The 19332-nt window shown below is 49.4% G+C and overlaps 1 protein-coding gene across 1 annotated transcript in view; it reads right to left on the minus strand.

Moving 5' to 3' along the window:
* Positions 1–4231: 4231 nt before the first annotated feature.
* RALGPS1 (Ral GEF with PH domain and SH3 binding motif 1) overlaps positions 4232–19332 on the minus strand; it is a 228257-nt gene continuing 213156 nt past the window's right edge. The window contains exons 15-20 of the mRNA XM_080927222.1: positions 13656–13739; positions 12419–12524; positions 10523–10615; positions 10255–10360; positions 8340–8431; positions 4232–5017 (exon numbers count right to left, since the gene is read on the minus strand). Coding sequence (XP_080783348.1) covers positions 4988–5017; positions 8340–8431; positions 10255–10360; positions 10523–10615; positions 12419–12524; positions 13656–13739 — 511 coding nt within the window. The 3' untranslated portion in view covers positions 4232–4987. The remainder of the gene's footprint in view (positions 5018–8339; positions 8432–10254; positions 10361–10522; positions 10616–12418; positions 12525–13655; positions 13740–19332) is intronic.

The following is a 19332-nucleotide window of genomic DNA, read 5'->3' on the forward strand; positions in this document are numbered from 1 at the left end:
CCACCACAACCACCACTACCGAAAGCCCTCACAGACTTGTCTACAGGCTAATCTGATGGAGGAAACTGCTCAGTTGAGGAGAGTTCCTCTTCCCAGGTAAAGTGCAGGTGTGTGTTAATTTGTGCAGCAGGGCTTCTTCACTGTAATCATTGAGATTCTGGTCTCCCTTGATGCTGCACATTCAAGCGAGGCAGGAGCAAGAATGGGTGTGTATGCCTGGGAGCTGCCACTGAGATTCCCAATCTAGTTCTTTAGTTCATGTTGGCACACACGCACGCGCTCTCTCGCTCGCTGACTCCCTCTCTCCAGAGTTATTTAATACCCTCCTCTTTACCTCTAATCTAACTGGAGTGGCTTGCTTTCTGCATCATGACTTCCTCCTGACATATCTTTTCAGATACCACGTTGACTGGAATTCTCCCTCAGTAATCTCCGGTTGCCTGCGTTCCCCTTGTGCATCCTTCCCTATCTCCCTGCTGCCCCGGCTCATGCTCTGCAACTTCTGATCTGAAAACTCCCAAGGCCCCCTGTCTTTTTAGGTACTCCCAGACCCTCTGCCTTCCTCTCCAAGAGACACACAATACTGTCTCTGTCCTCTCCCTCCTATGTATTTAGATGCTAGTTACTCTCACATGAGCCCTGGGCAGTCTATGCCTCCATGTCTGCATGTAGCACAGCAGCTGCCTGCCAATTGACTGCATGTGACACTAATAAACAGAACGATACTTATTGGAAAACACATTTAATTTCAAAGTAAACAAAGATGTCTGTACATTAAAGTATTTAATTAGTGAACAATTATTATCAGTGTAACAAGCTGAAAAATACAGCAACTTGATACAAGACTGAGGTAACAAAATACTTCACCAAAAGTCTAAAGAATCCCAAGGAGGGATGATGTTCAGTGGTTATTGCAGATGAGACAATGTACAAATGTTAGAGAAAAGTCCTCACACAACTGCATGCAGGGTCTGCTGGGAAAAAGACAGCTTGGGTGGTGCAGCCGATTTAACAAGAAACAGAGTAAGATGTGAAAACCCATTTTCAGTTCATTTGGAAGAACACGTAAGAAATTGAAAACTACTCTCTATACAACATCTTGAATGCTAGCTAAGTGGGAAACCATGCATTTTGGCACGAAATTTATTAAAGAGTATACCTCACTAATAAATGAATTACTATTATTTCATTATCAATTGGTCATAGTCCTTCCAAAATGGCAGATGACCTTGCTGCTGTGAGTGGCAATTTGGGGCTGTCCACGGGACACACACTTGTGCAGCAGCAGGTTACAAAATAAAACACAGTCCAAGTCCTCGGCTCCCAAGGACACGCGGCTCTCACCCATACTGTATTTGAATGTAACACTGAAGTTAGAGTAAACCGGGGTGGGGGGAGGCTGTGCATTCTGCAAGCACTCAGACCCTCCTCTCTTGTTCTGCCTTAGGCGTCCTCCCTGTAACCATTCTTGAACACAGATCTGTATCTGGCTGCTCAGAGCTAGCCAGCCTTCAGTGTCAGGACTCCAGCAAGTTCCTCTCCCAACATTCCCATTCAGTCTGAAGGCTTCCTGGAAGAACCAATGTACAAATGTTGTATTCAGGGGTAGAGGAGAGGCAGGGTCTTGCCAAAGTTGGTGTGTGAGGTGGTGATTATTTGATCATTGACTGGTTAAGTTCTACAAAGGCCAAAATTGGATGTCTTGTTTCTAGCCATTTTCAGTCTGGGTAGAGCCTGGTGTATAAGAAGTATTCACTAGAGATATGAATGAATGTTTATTCAATAAACACACTTTCAAAAGGGCTTTGTGCAGGGTAGGATTCTTTTGTTAGTTTTATAACGTGAAAATCACCCAACATATCAATATGACATAGGGCCAGTTTAAGGGTCACACAAAAGAAGAGAAGCTGTGCTTTTGGCAACAGTCAACAGAGGTTGCAAAGCTCTGGATCCCACATGCAGATTAAAGCAGCCTTGCCTTATACATGGCTTCCCAGTTTAACAGATCATTTTCCATCTGAAATTGATATTAAAAAATAAACAACTAAACGAACAAAAAAAAAAAAAACCCAGCACACCTTTCTTAGGCTGGAGAGGCAAGAGTTAACGATGGAAGAAACACTGGCCATCTTGGTAAGAAGGAGAAATACAGAGAGCCTGCTGGAAGAAGACACTGGTGTCCACCTGCTCGGCATCTTGGTCCTACAAGTGCCCCATAGCATCTGGTCAGGGGAAGGGAAGGGCCGAACTCTCCTGCTGGCTTGTGTAGGAGAGTGCTTCTGGGGCTTCCCATCAAGTCCAGACTCCACAAGGTATCTTGCTTGCCAGCATACACTTGGCTGACTTTGACTTACAAAACTTGTACACCAGACAGGGACAGAGGTTACTCCTATTGTCAGTGGGCTTTTCTTGGGACTTCATAATACTACCAGCTGCCCAACCCAGTTTCTACATGGCATTCTACAGCTCTCAGTCTGGGGTGCCATTATCTGTCTGCAAGGCAGTAACTGGCACCACCAACACTTTCACAGTATGTGTACAATGGACAATGGAGCAAACATGCAGAATGGCTTCCTTCCAGGCTAAGAATCCACCAGAGGACCTCTGCCTCTGTCATGTGACCTGGCTACCTCCCCTGCAGCCTCGTGTGACAAGCCAGCACTGGGGATATCAGCACTGAGCTTGTATGTTTGGCCTAAGTCCCTGCTTGGAGACCCAAATCTTTTAACACCATCTAAAGGGCTCTCCTGCCACCTTCTAGGCTCACAAGAGTCCTCCAAGGCTTTTCACTAATAAAATCCACGCAGAGTCCATGGTAAGGATGCTTGTAGGAGGGGAGTTTGGTTTCAATTAGGGGGATTAAATACTTTGAAAATAATTGCGATTGTGCTCTTTCAGATTAGTTAGGCCTGGAAGAAAACACTTGTGTCTGGTGAGCAAGTTATCTGAGTGGGACTGAGGTTCTGAGGCTTTTGGTGTCTGACACAGAACATGTGAGAACTCAGAAATGAGCTCAAGAGCAGAGACGCCTGAAGGAAACTAGTTGCTGATGTTCTGACTTTCTAAGAGTTAACAGGCAGGATCAGGGTTGGTATAGGTTAAAGGTTCTGCTTGGAAGTGCCTGGAGTGTCTGACACCATCATTCAGCTTCTGGATTCTAACTGGAACAATGCTGGTAGAATCTGGTACATACACCTGGACTCCTGGTGTGGGCAGATGTGCCAGGCAGCTGTGGTCAAGGTTTGATGGTCAAGGTTCGACGTTACTACGTGGAGTTTCTTTCAGCATGAAAATATCCAGGCTCTGACCACAGGAAGGCCAGCTTCAGAGTACAGCAAAGCTTGACCAAAACGTGCCACCATGGCGACAACTACTGCCCTACCAAGTCATCTACGTTTTTAGAGACATGTCACCATTTGTTTGTAATGCAGTGCTTTCTGGTGTTAAGTTCATGGTTATGGTGTTGTCTGTAACTTCTCCATTGTTGTTAGGACGGTCTCATGATTGGTTACTATGTAACATTATGATACCCACAGGGACCCAGATATTCAGCCTTTTCCAGAAAACAGAGAGCTTCTCGTCATGGTTAGGGTACCCAAATTCAAGGAGGAAGAGGAAGGGTCAAGGAGGAAGAGCATCGTGATGACAAAGGGCAATACACTTGAATTAAAAGTGTTCAAAGTGAAAATCACCTGATTTCTGACAACAGGTGACAGATAAAGGTCTTTGTTCATGAATGTAGAGGCTAGACATCTTACTCCCTAGGGCTTGGCTCTCTCGTCACCTGGTCACCAACAACTGGGCCCTTGGACTTGGATAAGAACTTGCTGGTGACTACATTTAGGGGCAAGACTGAGGGGGCTTAAGGCCTCCGTGTCACTCAGCTCCCTGTGTGATCAGGAATCAGTGTGGCCGGCCCTGGCAGTGGTGGCAAGGGTGAGACAACAGGAGCACAATTCTGCCCTGTGGGAGAACGTGGGGTGGCGTAGCTTCTGACCACTGATCACTGTAGAGGCCTCCAAGGTGCTGGGAGAAAAGGCCCCAGCTTCCCACAGCAGCATGGCAGGAGTGGGAAAGATAAGGAGGGCCCAGAGGCCCACCAGGAAAGCTCATGGTAGGAAGCAAGCAGGCCAGTGCCCAGTACATGGTCCTGAAATGGATTCTGCCTCGGGAGGGCTGACTAGACCCAGGAGGGCCTGGGGCCCAGGGAACAGGCCATCCAGATGAATAGCACCCATAGGAACAGAAAACAAGACACGATTTAAGGCATTGTTTGTTTACAGTAAAAGAACTCAAGGGACCCTTAACACGGAGCTTCTGGACTCCTTTCAGACCTTTCTTAGAGGACAAGGCTGTAACTAAAGCTTCAAGCAGGGCCTCAAAGCCAATAAGTGTGTGATGTCACAAGTCTTGTGCCAAAATGTATGTTTCTCAGAAAGTTCACACTCATTCGCTCGCGCGCGTGTGCACACACACACACACACACACACACACACACACACACGCAGAGGATGCTTTGGGGATATACAAAATCTGAGGCGGCCCTGTAGGTGAGTGGCCTGTGCACTTGGGGTGTAACAAGCCTGTCCAGCAACCCATCTCTGCTCTCCAGTCTGCTCGAAGATTAACGCCATCCACTCTGTATGCAGCAGAAAGCACATGGAGAACCCAACATGGGTCAAATGCTCCCCTGATGCAGAAGCAGCTGGTTGGACAGACGATGGCCCAGAGAGGTGTGCAGTTTGGGGTCTGACAACCACCTGGTGGGGTGCTGCTGCAGGATGATTCATGAGAGTTGCTGTGGGTTGACAGGTGGATCTCACACTGGGGAGCCATCCAGGACTGTGAGGCCATGGCCATATTCCTAGAGTCCAGCGATGAGGCTCCAGTGCCTTGGCCCACAGCTTATGTCCAGAGCTGCTCTCCTCCACCAGACCTAGTCCAGGCTCTCCGGAGCCCTTGCAGTCATGCCAAGTCCTGCAGATACTCATTCAAATGACATAAGGTTTGCAGGTACCTACAAGAGAAAGCTCACCCTTTTGTCAAAGTTTCAATCCACAGAAAGGGACAGGATAGTTCCTACCGTTAGGGCCATGCAAATATGGGGAGGGAAGAACACAGCAATGAGAACTGCCACTGGGGAGTGACTGCCATGTGCCAAGCATTCCTCTGACTATTTCGTATGCACTGTTTTTGGAGTCCTCACATGAACTCTATTAGCAGATGCTAGAAAGGGTCACCATAATAAAGACGAGGAAACTGAGGCCAAACAGAGTTAGAGTCAGGGCTAGGACGTGAACCCATATTCTTCACCACCATCCTCTAAGCCAAAGACAACTAACTGGGTTTGGGGTGTGGAGGATAGGCCCTGCTGAAGTAGGATGGATGTCTCTGGAGGGTAAACTAGCCTAGAAGGTGGGGGATGTCTTAAGGGATGTGGCACAGGAGGCAGAAGTATGGGGGAGATCATGAACTCCAATACCTTCCCCCAGAAGCTTCCAGTCCCACTGTCAGAGTATTTCCCTGCCCTCATAGCTGCCTCCAGACCCCCAGCTCTGACTTCCTCCTTTGGCATTACTTTGGTGTTCTAGTTGGTATGATTAGACACTATTTCACAAAACAAAACAAAACCAAACCAAACAACAACATACCAGTCTTGGTGTCAGTTTCACCAAAACAAGAAATCAGAAAAAGATGCAGTTCCAAGAATGATCATAGCCTCAAAACTCACGAGAGCAAGGAACAGGGAATCAGCTCTGAGATGACAGGCAGAGCTGACAGAGAGGTGCTGTAGTGACCTGCAGCCACATGTGCCAGCGTAGCTCAACCTCAGGACCTTAGTGCAGAGGAGCAGGGAGCAGGAGGAAGCATACAGGCATGGCTCTGTTATTAAGTGAGGTTTTTAAGTTGTAGATGAGGGCTGGGGCATAGCTCAGTGGTAGCACTTGCCTAGCAGCTGAGGCCTGGGTTTCCTCTCCAGGACCGCAGTAAAATAAAACAGGGAAGTAACATACATCAGGAGAGAAGGGAAGTTAGAGGAGGGCGAGACTGACTTAAGGGGGAGGGGAAGGTCTCAGGACCTGCTGGGGTTTCTAGATTTTGGCTGATGTGAGTATATGGTGTTTCTCTACTGCTGTTTTTTGGCTGTTGTCTTCTTTGGTTGTTTGTAGCCCAGGCTGGCCCCATGATCTTCCTGCCTCAGCCTCCTGAGTACTGCCAAACCTAGCACTACTGCTGTTGTTTGTTTCTCACACATACATTATAAAAAAAGCTTAAATAGATTCAGCGTCAGAAAAAAATAAATTTAAGACATGCAAAGAGAAACGGTCTTCATCACAGATTCCATGTGGAAGGCCACACCTTTGCAGTCCCCTTTCCATGCCTTTCCTGAGCTGTCTCTCGGGTGCAGTGACTGATTTAAGTAAGCCTCCACCATGGAGTATTGAGGTTGTTCCAAGTTTTATACATCACAGTATAAAATCAAGTTGGTGAAAAGTGAATTGGAAATAAAAAAGAAACAAGGTATAAAAAGAGAACCCTTCTCTCCCTAGGTCTGAGAACTGGAGACAAACACACGGCAGGACTTTGTCATGGCACACTGCATTGGCACACCGTCCTGGCCGGTGCATGGAATGCCACTTAGGAGCCTGCCACAGGTGTTTGCCGCACTTTATGGCTGCTGCTATCCCTGAGTGTGAACCCACTCAGGGTCCCCTGCTATAGCTGAGTGTGAGCTCACTCAGGGTCCCCTGCTGCTTCTGGCTGAGATCCCTGGCCAGATGCCTAATCAAGGCTGTCAGGTGGAGCTAGAACCACATGGCCTCTTGCATACGTGTCCTGGAGTCCCTCCCCCGCCCCTTGTACGGCTGGTGAGCTTCAGTTTGCTTCGATAGCTCAAGAAAGGTAAAGGGAGCCCAGAGCTGATGAGCCTGGAATGGAAGATCCAGGTTTTCCTCTTAACGCATCTTGCTGCAGCAGCGACCTTGTTCAAGCTTCAACCTCTTGTTCCCTTGTTGCCCTGAGATGGCAGTGGGTCTGAACCACAGGTGTTCCCATCACAGAGAAGGGCACTGACACTGACGTAATGTGTAGATATGTTATCTGGGTTGGAAGTGTACCTCTGTGGCAGACCAATTACCTAGCATGCTTGAGGCCCAGGGTTCAACTTCCAGCACCACTGAAAAGGACTGTCCATCTATCTGATCATCTATCTCACAGGTAAGTAAGCACTCTAACATTATACAATTATAGTTTCTTGTATATCACTGTAGAAATTTTACATAAATATGCTCACATACAAGAGTAAATATTCACATACATTTAAAAGAAATGAGCTCATCCTTGCCTACTCCAAGCCTTCTGGACCTCCTTAGACCTTCTGCCATCTTGCTGATAGCTCTCTAGTGTTGCTCAGGGATCTCAGGCAGGCTGAAGGTTTCTGGTGTTCTATCACAGACAGTGCTACAATGAGCGAACTTTGACATCCGGTCATGAGGTCAGGACTGAGCACACCCGCAGTCCCACAGGGCACTGTGCTTCAGGGTAGTTTACTTTGAGCCTCCTTGTGACATCAATGCTGCCCATGTGGCATGCAGGGAGCAGAGAACTCCAACTCAACCCCACTCTGTGTTAAGGATGGAGGCTGCCATTCCTGTCACAGGCCTGCCCGGCAGGGGCTGTATTCCTGGCTCTCTCTGTCCAGTTCAATGACAGGGACTCTCCTCAGTCGGGAGCTACAAGGTCAGAGTTGAGAATCAGGCGAACTGAGTTGGTTCCCAGCTCCACCATTCACTCACTATGGGACCTCGAACAGGTGTCCTTCACTTCTGAGCCTCAGGTTCCTCAGTGTACAATGGAGACAATAAGAGAACCCACATCATAGGGACATGGGAACATTCTGCTAATAGCTGCATGTAAAGCCATGGGTGTCAAGGAGAGGGGTGGGAACAGCAGAGGAAGAGGCTAGACCAGGATCTAGGTCCAGTGGCCTTGCCTGGCACATGGTTGTCCCTAAATATTTTAGGTATTACTGTGGCACTCCCCAGTTAGTGGGCAAAGAGACAGACCTACTTGTCAGTTTGCAGTTTCCTAATGAAATCAACTCTGAGGGACAAACTAAATAGATGCTAGAGCTGGAACACTGGATGATATCACACTTGCCACCTCACTGTTCCCTAATGGGTATGTCTGTTGCATTTTCTTTAGTGGAAAAGATACAACAATCTGGTTTATTCATGCAAGGGTTGCCTTGACTCATGGGGAAAATCTTAGAGCAGGTACATGAAGGAAAAAAGAGACCTGCCGTCTAAAGATGACATGCAAGATATGAGGGATGTTACCTGAGGCCTGTTGCTTTTACACGCATCATCCAAATGCTTGTGCCACAGTATCGCATGAAAACGGGAGCCAGTCTGGAACTTGTAAACATTGCCTGATGGGGAAAGGAAGCCCTGGTTAAGAAGGACACACAGGAGGACTGGCCCGAGTGTGCTGTGGAGCATGCGTCTGCATGAGTAAGAAAAGCTGCCATAGGCCAGGGTGAGCCAGCACTGGCAGGCCAGGTGTCTTTGGACTAAGATCCTTAGCCACCAGGTTCCCAGCAGTTCTCACACCAATGTTTTCAAACACATGAGATAAAATACAAAGAAAATGACTGAGGCTGAGACTCAGTACTAAACTACCTACACAGTGTGCTGTGACTGAGTCTGTGTGTCTGTCTATATCCTAGAGCTGGCAGTAGTTCTAATACCATGCTGGGATTTCAAGAGGAGCACCAAAGAGGTCCTGAGATGTCTGCAATCACGCTTGCTGTGGAAATGCCTATAACTTCTCCTGGGGACAAACCACACAGAATTTCTGAAATTTTTGCTACTCGATGCTTAGATTCATAGTGGACGGAAGGCAATATTACTTGTCACTGAAAAACAAGATATCATTTCTATATCTAGTTTATAAACCCCTTTAACTCTATCAGTGGCACTGCCCCCGACCTCATGTCACATTCCTTCTACTCGGGGACACTGCTTTCCTCTAGGCCAGTAGTTTTCAACCTGTGGGTGGTGAACCCTTTAGGGGTTGCATGCACATCAGATATTTACACTACAATTCACAACAGTAGCAAAAATAGTTATAAAGTAGCAACAAAAGAATTTTATGGCTGGGGGTTACTACAACATGCAAAACTCTATTAAGGGCCACAGCGGTAGGAAGGTTGAGAACACTGCTTTAGGCTCAAATAGGCATGGCCTGTGGTCCCCATGGCCACAAGGGCTCATGGAGCTTGCATGGGCATAGCTTTCTTACTGATAAAAAGCTCACTGGCTCTGGCCAAAGGCACTGGAGAAGAGACTCTAGTGGAATGAGAGTAAGGACACCTTTGTGTGTAACAGACACACACTCAGTCACCCCAATACAGAGCCGAGGGCCTGGCAGTCTACCGCCTCTCTACCTATGAGCTCCTTGAGGTGACTGGCCACCCTTATTTCTCAGCTGCAACTATGAGAACATGACACTTAATAGTCCCCTGGATGGTACCCCCACCATCCTTCCCAGGGAACTTGCTAGAAAGGCATAGTCTTGGTCTCTAGCCAGATCTGCAGACCCCAAATGTGAACATCATTTAGCACAGTTCCCCAGATGACTTGTCTGAGCTGGAACTCTACTTGAGCATTCCTATTACTGTATGAGCATGTGTAAGCTTCGAACTGGGTGGCTGCTGCTGTTTTGTGTTTGTTTTGTAAGCTGGGATGCCAGTGAAGCTAGATGTAGTCTGCTGGACTGCTGGGCTTGTCAGCGAAGACAAGGTTCCTGGGCAGGGTGGTACCAGGCCCTTTCCCTCCTTTTAGCAGAGACTGAGAGGAAAGTGGGGAAGATCAGCTTGGAGCTTTTGGGAATCACATGGGTCCTGAGTTGCTGTTGGACCTGGACACTGTGCCGCCCTATAGTAAAGCTACATCAAGAGTCCCTGAAATCCAGGACCCAAGATCCTTCTGGTCCCACCATTTTGCTTCATCACACATTGGTTGCTATTTACTCTATGACCCTTGGGCTACAGACTGAAGGTGGACAGACCCATTAAGTCAAAGGCAAGGCCAATCTCACTGCTCAGTGGAAGCACCAACCAAAGTGTAAACAGCAAGAAGGACTAGCCAGGGTGCCATGCAAACCTAGGGTCAAGGGACAAATAGTGATCTCATAGCTTCAGGGTGCACATCTGGTCAGAGGTAACGGGCCCCAGTCCAGTCTGCCACCCACCTTTGTCAGGGTTATTCAGCTGGAAGATATCTGGGTGCTCAGGGTCATCAGGCAGCTGCACCATCCAGCCTACGATGGAGACCTTCTTGCCAGGTGTAGATTTATACTAGAGAAGAGCAACAATCAGCTGGGAGGCCTGGGCCCACACCCTCAGCAAGGGAGACTAATATGGGCCCGACAAATGTCCTTCCCACCCTAGCCCTTGCAGCCACAGTGGTCACTCCCACGAGAGGAAGTCCAGCACAGGTAGTCTTTTCAGGGGACTTACATGTTTTCTGTCTGTGCCCCGCAAGGATTTGGCTCCATAGTAAAGGAGGGTAGATCCTGAGAGTACAACCCAGTACCTGGTCCATGAGGACAGCTGCAGAAGGAGGACAGGCGAGTGATGATACTGGTCAGGGGAGTAGCCTCAGACTGCCAGACTGTGGACATGGCTGTCCCAACTCATGCCAGCAGAGGTCTCCTCTTTTCTGGTCCTGTCATCTCTTGGCAGTGCCAGTTCTACCCAGGTACGGGAGATCTTCTCTCCCCTTCCTCATTCCTTCCCTTTCTTCCTCTTGTGGAAGGTGCCTCAGGGCATAAATCTTATGTTGGGGAGCTGGGCCCAATCATGTACCAAGAAAACAGACATGCCAAACTAGAAATGGAATGTTTGTCATGGGCTGCTCTGACAGACTGAGGGCTGGATTTTGAGGCCTTGCAGGTCTGGAATGTCAATGTAAGGACCCCACTCGAAGGAAAGGACCACACCTCCTAGGCACAGGTTAGTCAGCATCATGATATAGTCCTCTTCTGAGTGGGAACAGCTGTGCCAAACCAAGGAAAAGCTGTCTTCCAGCCTTTCTCTGACTCCACAGGATGCACAGCAACAGACACACACGCTAAACTGAAAAAGGCTCACAGAACAGTTATCTTTACTGTTTGTGAAGAATGGAGACATTTACGTTCTACTTAGAAATGCTAGTCCATGGCTATTGAGATGGCTTAGTAGGCAAAGGTACTTGCAGTCTACCCTAACAACCTAAGTGTTATTTATCCCTGGGACTCAAGTGTAAAACCAACTCTTACAGTTTGTCCTGTGATCCACTGTGTACATGTGGTGTGATGCAGAGAGGGAGTAAGTCCTCCCCATGGCTCTGACATGGGGCCCCATGCTGTAGGAAGCTTTTTAACACTCCAGCCTGATGAGACTGAGTGTAGCCAGAGCTGGTGGAAGCTCTCCACCTTATCCATCATCCAATGATCTAAACGGCAACTAGAGACAAGGACTCTAAGGACACTTGCAGAGGGCAGGTGACAGGGCCCTGGCTTCTTCACAGCAGCTGGTATCTCTAGACAACTCTGTAGACAGGAGTTGGACCAGAGCAGGACAGGAGGCAGAGCAGATGCAGTGAGGAGAGTCAGTTTGAGGATGAGACTACCACCTAAGGAGCTGAAGCTGTCATGTGGGGTCATGGTGGCAGTGACATCCGAGTCTGACACAAAGGATGGCGGCAGGCAAGACAATCCCCCTGATGCCTTGTCTCCGTACCTTCCCTACTGCTGCTAGCATGCTGCTGGGAGGAGGGAGTGTACGTGGGAGCACCACACAGTGAGCCATGCTGCCTCCTGGGGCTGAGTGTCCAGGCCTTGTCTACACTATCCTCCCACCATGGCTCTAACTTGCCCATGCACCCATAGGCTGGCTCTCTGCCACAAATGGCCCTCAGGAAAAAAATGTAGTTTCATCCTAAGTCATAAATATAGAAACTGAGACCTCCCCTCCCCTCAATGGTTACAGCCTGTCTAGTTTGGATAGGAACGGCCCCCACAGACTCAGGTGTTTGAATACTTGCCTGCACTATTAGGAGGTGTGGCCTTGTTGGAGGAAGTGTGTCAGTGTGGATGTGAGCTTTGAGGTCTCATATGCTCAAGCTAGATTTAGTGGGGTAGTCTCCTACAGCTCCTTTCTCCAGCACCATGTCTGCCTGCATGCCACCATTTCTCCCACTGTGACAACGGACTTCTGAAACTGTAAGCCAGCCCTAATTAAATGTTTTCCTTTATAAGAGTTGTCATGGTGTTTTTTCACAGCAATAGAAACCCAAACTAAGACCGCAGGACTCTAGACCAACTGAACCAACACTGCCTCTGATGAATATGCACATATGATGATGTGACTTACTGCAGGCTTCCGGCCTTCCTTGAGCAGGGTTTTCCGTCTCAGAGGCCCTTCCATAGTGGGCACAGTGGCTGAGCTTCCCACAGTACAGGTGCAAGGGCTTGTGGGGCTGAAGGGAGACTCTCAATTAGATATGGCCCCAGAGCGGCTAAAACCTGGTACCTCCCCATTCACTGTGCCTCCTAGGTGAGTCTCTGATGTTCCCATAGTCAGAGGACTCTTGAGGTTGGGCCAAAGCCACCAAAGAAACAGTAGGGTGAGCTCCCTCAGAAAACTCTCACCAAGTTTCCCCATCTTAGCCTGCCCTCCACTCCTTCTGCCTGCTTCCTGTGCTCATGCCTATGGTTTATGCCTTGCAGCCCAGCTCAGGCCCTCCTCATGTTAGCAGGAGGGTGCAAAGTTCATAGGGCACAGCGGAAAGGAGGAACAGAAGCCCCACATTACCGGCCTGCTCGCCTTTCTTCCTGGTTTTTCTTTCACCCACTCCATTGAGATCAGGCACTGTCCTGGTGACAATGCCCAAGTCTTGTCCCATGCTTTAGAGTTTGTGCTCCTGCTTATTAGATGCCCACAGGCATTTGCCTTAACCAAGCTGGTCACCAAGCAGGTAGTGAGGCCAGACCCTGGGGAAGTCTCTTCCCTTATTCATGACCTGCAACCTAGTTCCAAGGATGTTCTGATCCTAGGTCCTAACCATGTCTGGTCGTCATCCCACCTCTCTATCAAAGCCACTTTATCTTCTTTTAGATGACAGCCCAATGCTGTCTCTGGTTCCTGCTTCCATTCCTGCCTCTCTCATATCCTCTCCATCTACATAGTTCTCATTCTCCACTAAACCTCCATGTGTCCCACTGTATTTTAAGGAGCAGGGTAATATCCTTGCTCCTGCTGGATGTGGCTCAGTCTATATCCCCAGCTGATCTAAACCCCCTCTCTGATTTCCTACCACTCAGTGGACCTTACCCTTACCGAGCCACCTATTCCTATTGCCTCACAGCCCCAGGTCTCTCCGGCCGGGAGCTTCGGTCCTGTGAATCCCTCTCCAGTCACCAGGCTAATCTCCATCATTTTTCCAGTGCTGTTTCCTCTGATGTTCACCGTCTCTCTCCCAGAGGGCCCTATGGACCTCTCTGGAGCAATTGGAGTAGAGAGATAGTGTTATGATAAATCTGGCACAGAGCCTTTCCTTCAGTAAATACCCCAAAACCACTTTCAAATGAGAAAATGAACAAATGTATACCTGTAGACACAGCTCCGAGTTCTGGGAGAATTCCGAACTGGAACCCGCCAGTTAGGCCCCAGCGTGGCATAAAGACGTCCCCTGCTTCAGAGGAAAGGGGGTAAATTTTAGTCAGTCTGGAAAAACCAGCTGATCCTTAAGGAGGCAAAAGGATCCCAGATAGTGTAGGTCAGCCCAGCCCCTTCCCTCTTCCTTCTTGGGTTCCTTGCTCCCACTACAGCACATCTGGGACCACCTGGCCAGGGAAAACTCATCCCACCAAGTCTCCATCTAGGAAAGCACAAGGGTCTCACTGGACAATTTCATCTACATTTTGACTGTTCACCCTTCTCCTGGATCCTCCAATGTGAATCTGAAGTAAGATGTTTAACAGAAATGCCTTGTTTTTACAGGTTCCAAGACAAAAGCATGCACAGCACAGAATAGTGAGCAATCCTGCACATCTGGCCAGGTCACACGCAGTGACATTTACCAGAATGCTTGTGGATCCCATTGCCACACTTCACCTCTGAACTGGCTCTTTGCTGGCTCCAGTGTCCTTGAAACTGCCTCCGGACCTTAATGGCCTCCAAGAGCTCTGGCTCCAGGGCCTTCCTGTGGGCATGGCTGGCTTCTCTTCCTAGCCCCTGAATCAGGGGTGTGCCACTTCAGTTCCACTTCTTTGGGTGTGGGGCAGGCATTGCCTTGCCCTGACTTTCCTGGCTCTGAGGCATACTCTATCCCCACCTATAGCTTCTCTTCTTGATGGCCAGTGGATGACAGAATTGTCTGGATAAAGCCAGATAAGGCCTCTCCTTCTTGTCCAAATGTGTTCTTTGTTGTCCACAGCCAGCCTGGACTGCTGTTTATCGCCAGTGACTCTAGTGTGTGTAGCCTGAGGATGGCCGCTCTCATGCAGCCATGAATATCACACATGACTGGGCATCTGTCTTCCAACTAAGACATTTCTGATGGTGCTGGTTCCTCTTCTTCTGTCCTTCAGCCCACCCTTTCTAAGTGCTGGTTAACCTAAGTCCTCACAGGCTGACTCTGCTGTGCTCCCTTTTCCATCCTCGCAGGCTGGGCATGTGTCGATGCACTCTTCCTTGAGACCATGTATCTGCTGTCATTGCCAGTGGGTGGAATATGGAGATATCCCCACTTCCTGTCCCTGACACATGTCCAGTCCTGAACCAAAGCAGCTCTCAGACCTTGCTGAACAGCTGTTCTCCTAGGTGGCTGTCCTCCCCAGCCATCGGCAGGAATTTCAGAGCCAGCTCTGACCATAGAGTTTTCTGAAGTGCTGTCCTCTGTAGCTCTCTGTGCTTAAGATATAGCCCTTCTTCCATTCCTCAGGATTCTCACTTGGAGGATTCCCCTCTACCATCCTCTTGAAGGTCTTCTCCCTGTTGCTTTAAGGTGGTTGAAATTTAAGATGTCTGAAGTTGCCAAGGTGGTGAGCAGGAGGCACTGCCCGTTTTGTGAGACCACCTGGGGCTGCATCTGTGACAGGTGTTGCTAGAATGGACATCTGTCAGAGAGCAGCCTGAAATCCATTTCTTCCAAGCAGTCTAGGCTGGTAGGCAGTCAGCACGCAGGCCGTTTCCAGGGGAGTCCAGGGTGAGAGGGACTATGTATACGTATGAACAGAGACACAGAGATGCCTCTGTGGTCGCACAGACAGCCCAAAGAGGCTGAGGCAGTGGTGTGCTCATGTATACCAGGCCTGTGTTCACTCTCACTGTGCTAGTCCAAACAGCATTATATTATCCTTCCCAAAAGGAGAAACCGAGGCTCAGCAAGCAATGAGGATCTATTTGTCCAAGGTATAAGCCTCATAAACAATTTGACTATAGCCCAATCCCCTCATTATGCCTTTTACCGCTGAGAGAGGCAGGGGCCCACTCTGGGCACTGGGTCCATGCTTAAATTCTGTGTTGGGCCTTGCTAGCATTCTGCTCTCCTACGTGTTGCCATTTTGAGTGTCACAGCTCCCATAGCTGTGTCTGTGTCCATGTCCATGAGGCTAAACGGCCAGAAAATTCTTACACCTAAGGACCTTCTCAGATTGGGTGGGGACTTCTCGGTTCTATGCTCTGCATGGGGCTACTCAGCACTTCAGCATGGCTGTCTTGCCACATACTTACAATGTGCCATCCACACCCGCCCCACCCTACATAAGGGGTGCTGCCCTCATGTCTACTTAAGATGAAGACACTGAGGCCAGAGGAGATGCTGACATGCTGTTGAGATGGAGCTGCAACACAGAGAAGGCCTGCTTCCAACATGGTGTGAAGGGCCTCACGGTACCACAGGGAGGGTGGACACCACAGCCTGTACTTGGAACCATGGGCAATCCCAGGTGTGAAGGGCAGCATAATGGTGGCCTTTTCCCACCTCTTAGAAGAGAGTTAGGGCAGTATCTACCCTTCTCTCCCCATGAGCTGGGGGAGGAGTCTTGTGCCAACCTGGGGCAGCCAAAATCTTAGACCCCAGGAACTCGGCAGCCTGGCCCCTCCCCACTGCCCTAAAATACCACGAAATGCAGAACAAATGGACAATAGTATATAATGAGCGCCCCCCCCCCAATCATCAGGCCCCAACTCCATATCCACAGGAATCTTTCCCAGAATCATTCTGAGAACATGTAGCTGAACGCAGACACCCTCCACTATAGGATGGATTTGAGGTATACCAGATTAGAGGCTCATGGGATGTTTGCTCTAGGGAAGATGTAAGCAAGCAACCAAACAGAACAGCTTATCCCACAGGGTTCATAAGACAACAACGATGATGATGATGGCGATTAGATGAGATGATGGCGCTGCTGGGTCTACTGAGGAGGTGGACACGATGGGGGGAGTGAAGAGGAGATGGTGGGGCAGGCAATGTGCTCAGCAGTGTTCACTGTCTCATTTAACCTCACTTACAGTGCTAGGAGGCAGGCACTGCTCCTAACCCTGCCTCATAGTAACTCTGAGGTTAGAGGTGGAGAGTCACTTTGCCAAGGCCACAACACTGGAAGAGGGAGCCCAGGTGAAAGCAAGCTGAACCACCAGCCTCATGAGCTGGGCTGAGCAAGGCACTGGTTCCTAGATTTGCACCAGATTGTGGGTGTCTCAAAGTTGAAATTCATAAGGCAGCTGCTCCTATAGGAGGGGGAGGAACAGGAGACATCTTAGATGACAACCGTATCTAGGCCCTTAGAAAATCTTGGTCCTAGCAAAAGGTCATCCTCCTTCACCTACAACTTTCCTGTCTCACACTAAAACCACACTGGGAACGATGCCTGGAAAGACCCATGTGGCTCTGCACTAGCTGTGCTGGCTTCCCTGGTGGGGCTGGAGAAGCCGCTAGCCACACTGGGTCAGGAACAGGCGAGTCTCTCTCAGTTGTGGGCAGGAAACGCCAGTCTGACTCCTGAGGACCTCCGCTCTCATTGTGCACATGCGCTATCTTGGGTAATGTCCTGGAGTCACTAAATGGTACCCAGACACCACACTGGTAAAACACCGCATGCTTGCCTGAGTGTGAGTTGAAGCCAGATTGCTCTCCTGGCTGTCAGGACTCAGGTCAGTAGCTAGGTAAAACCACCGAATGAGCCTAGGTGTCGGGAAGTATCTAATACTCTGTGTGCTGAGAGACGCAGAAACATGGGGTGCAGTAGAAACAGCAAGCACCCCAGAAATGCAGCAGGAAGGACAGGCAGACAGAAAGATGGCCTATCCATTTCCAGACACTGGCTCTGAAGAAGTCAGAACAAGAAGCTGTGCACTTCCCATAAAGAAGCTGCAGAATGACAGGACCCAGCCTTGACGGCCATGGCTGAGGACAGGGTCAAGCTCCAGGCCCAGACCCCTTTGCCCAGTCTTCTCCAGAGGAGTCTGCCAAGAGCCTCACACACCTCTAGGGATGTAAAGCAAGACATGGTGTCTTCAGAGAACCATATAGTTAACTTGGCAAATCAACTAGCTGGGCTTCCACCCTATAAGCCTGGGCAGGGAAGCTCAATTCATGCAAATGGGCAAAGCCAGAAGCCAGAAGTCAGGGAGCCCTAATGAGGGCTGAGATCCTGGGCTCTGAGTTCTGTCACTCACACAGGTGGCTAAAGCGGAGGGAACCGCTTGCTCCAGAGCTGGGCTCAATTCTCTCCATATACAGCAAAACTTGGGGTTTGGGAAACTTGACACATCTTGGAGTCCTCTGACTATAAGGAAGGATGCGTGTCTGAAACCATTTTGGGTGGCAGACCTGGTTGTTACCATGACTCCCCTTGTCAGCTGCTCTTGAAGAATGGTGAATGATTCCACTCACCAAGACCAACAGGAAGCTTCACCAGAACAGAAACTGCATCAACCACCTTCCATGGACCCTCCCCAGACTAGTGCTACCATAGAAGCCAGCAGTGCTTGGTGGAAACTGCCTTCATTCCAGTCCATATAGTCTATGAATGGCAGCCTGAGATGTGCCCACATTCTAGCCTTAGTCTCTAACAGCCTTCTTGTTGGGCAGAAACATTCACTATGGCACAGTGCTGAGAGTCCACGCCAGTTTCTCCTGCAGCAGCTCTACACTCTGGCTAAGTGTTGGTCATGTCACAGCCAAGGAACTTAAGACTCAGATAAACCAAGGGCTCTGACATTAAACTTCCTGGTCTCAAGAGAGCAGAACATATTGAGAACCCTCTCCTGGAGCGGGCCTCCAGAAACCCTGAGCATTCACAGGCCACCTTTCCCATCCCAGGTCATGACCTAGAACCCACTCAGCATCCTTACACCCCAAGACCATCACAAAGGCTCACTGGGGTTCTCCTCAGCAATCTACTTCATGCTCATTAACACCAACTCCTCAAGAAACTGCCTGAACCTGCAGTTTATGCAGGTCACCCCAATGGACAACTGCTGTGCACTGGGTGATGAACTCTGTCCCCACCCCCTGCAGGGAGGGAAGACAACTCTCTACTGTAGAGAGAGCTGTACTGTCCCTTCCTCTCTTCCACTAAAGGGGCGCACTCCTCTCTCTTAGTCTGCTATTGCTCACTTCCACCCACTTGGCAATGTCTGTCTGGGAAGAGAGTTGGGGAGGACTTACGATAAACTGACATACTTGTTATGTCACTTCTTCAGAAACAATCAAATATAAAAGTGGCCCCTGGCCAAGCCCTGAGGCTGCCTGGTCTCTAGGGCCTGGTGCTCACCTTCAACCCTGTTCTCTAGTCCATTTAGCGCTGCTGTGCTATACATAAAGCACAACATATTAGGCGTGCAGGGCCCTCTCCTCGGGGAAGTGGTACAGTGAGGCTTTCCTTCTGCCTTTGCCCCTGCAAGTCAGGGCTGTCTGATAAAATCCCAGATTGGACATGCCCTCACTCTCTTCCCCACTCTGGGTCTCTCTGCCATTTACATTGTTATCTGGCTCTGCTTCCACCCTGGCTTGACTGGAGCTCACGATTGGGGCGTGGGGAGCTATGGATCGGGGCTAGCCAGTTAAAGACTAGTTTCTGGACTCCACTGCATACTAGCCACATCCCTGTCCCTCTTCATACCTTCATTCCTTTGAAGGGGCCCAGTCCCCTTCTGCACCCTCGTCCCATATCTTCTGCCCTTGCTCTGGCACACAGTACACCTTAAGTATCTGTGAGGATCTGGTAGGGAGGTTCTTTCTGGCAGATGTGGCCTCTGGGACCAGCCAGGGAGAC

The sequence above is a fragment of the Micromys minutus genome (assembly GCF_963924665.1).
Source record: "Micromys minutus genome assembly, chromosome: 13".
Taxonomy (NCBI): domain Eukaryota; kingdom Metazoa; phylum Chordata; class Mammalia; order Rodentia; family Muridae; genus Micromys; species Micromys minutus.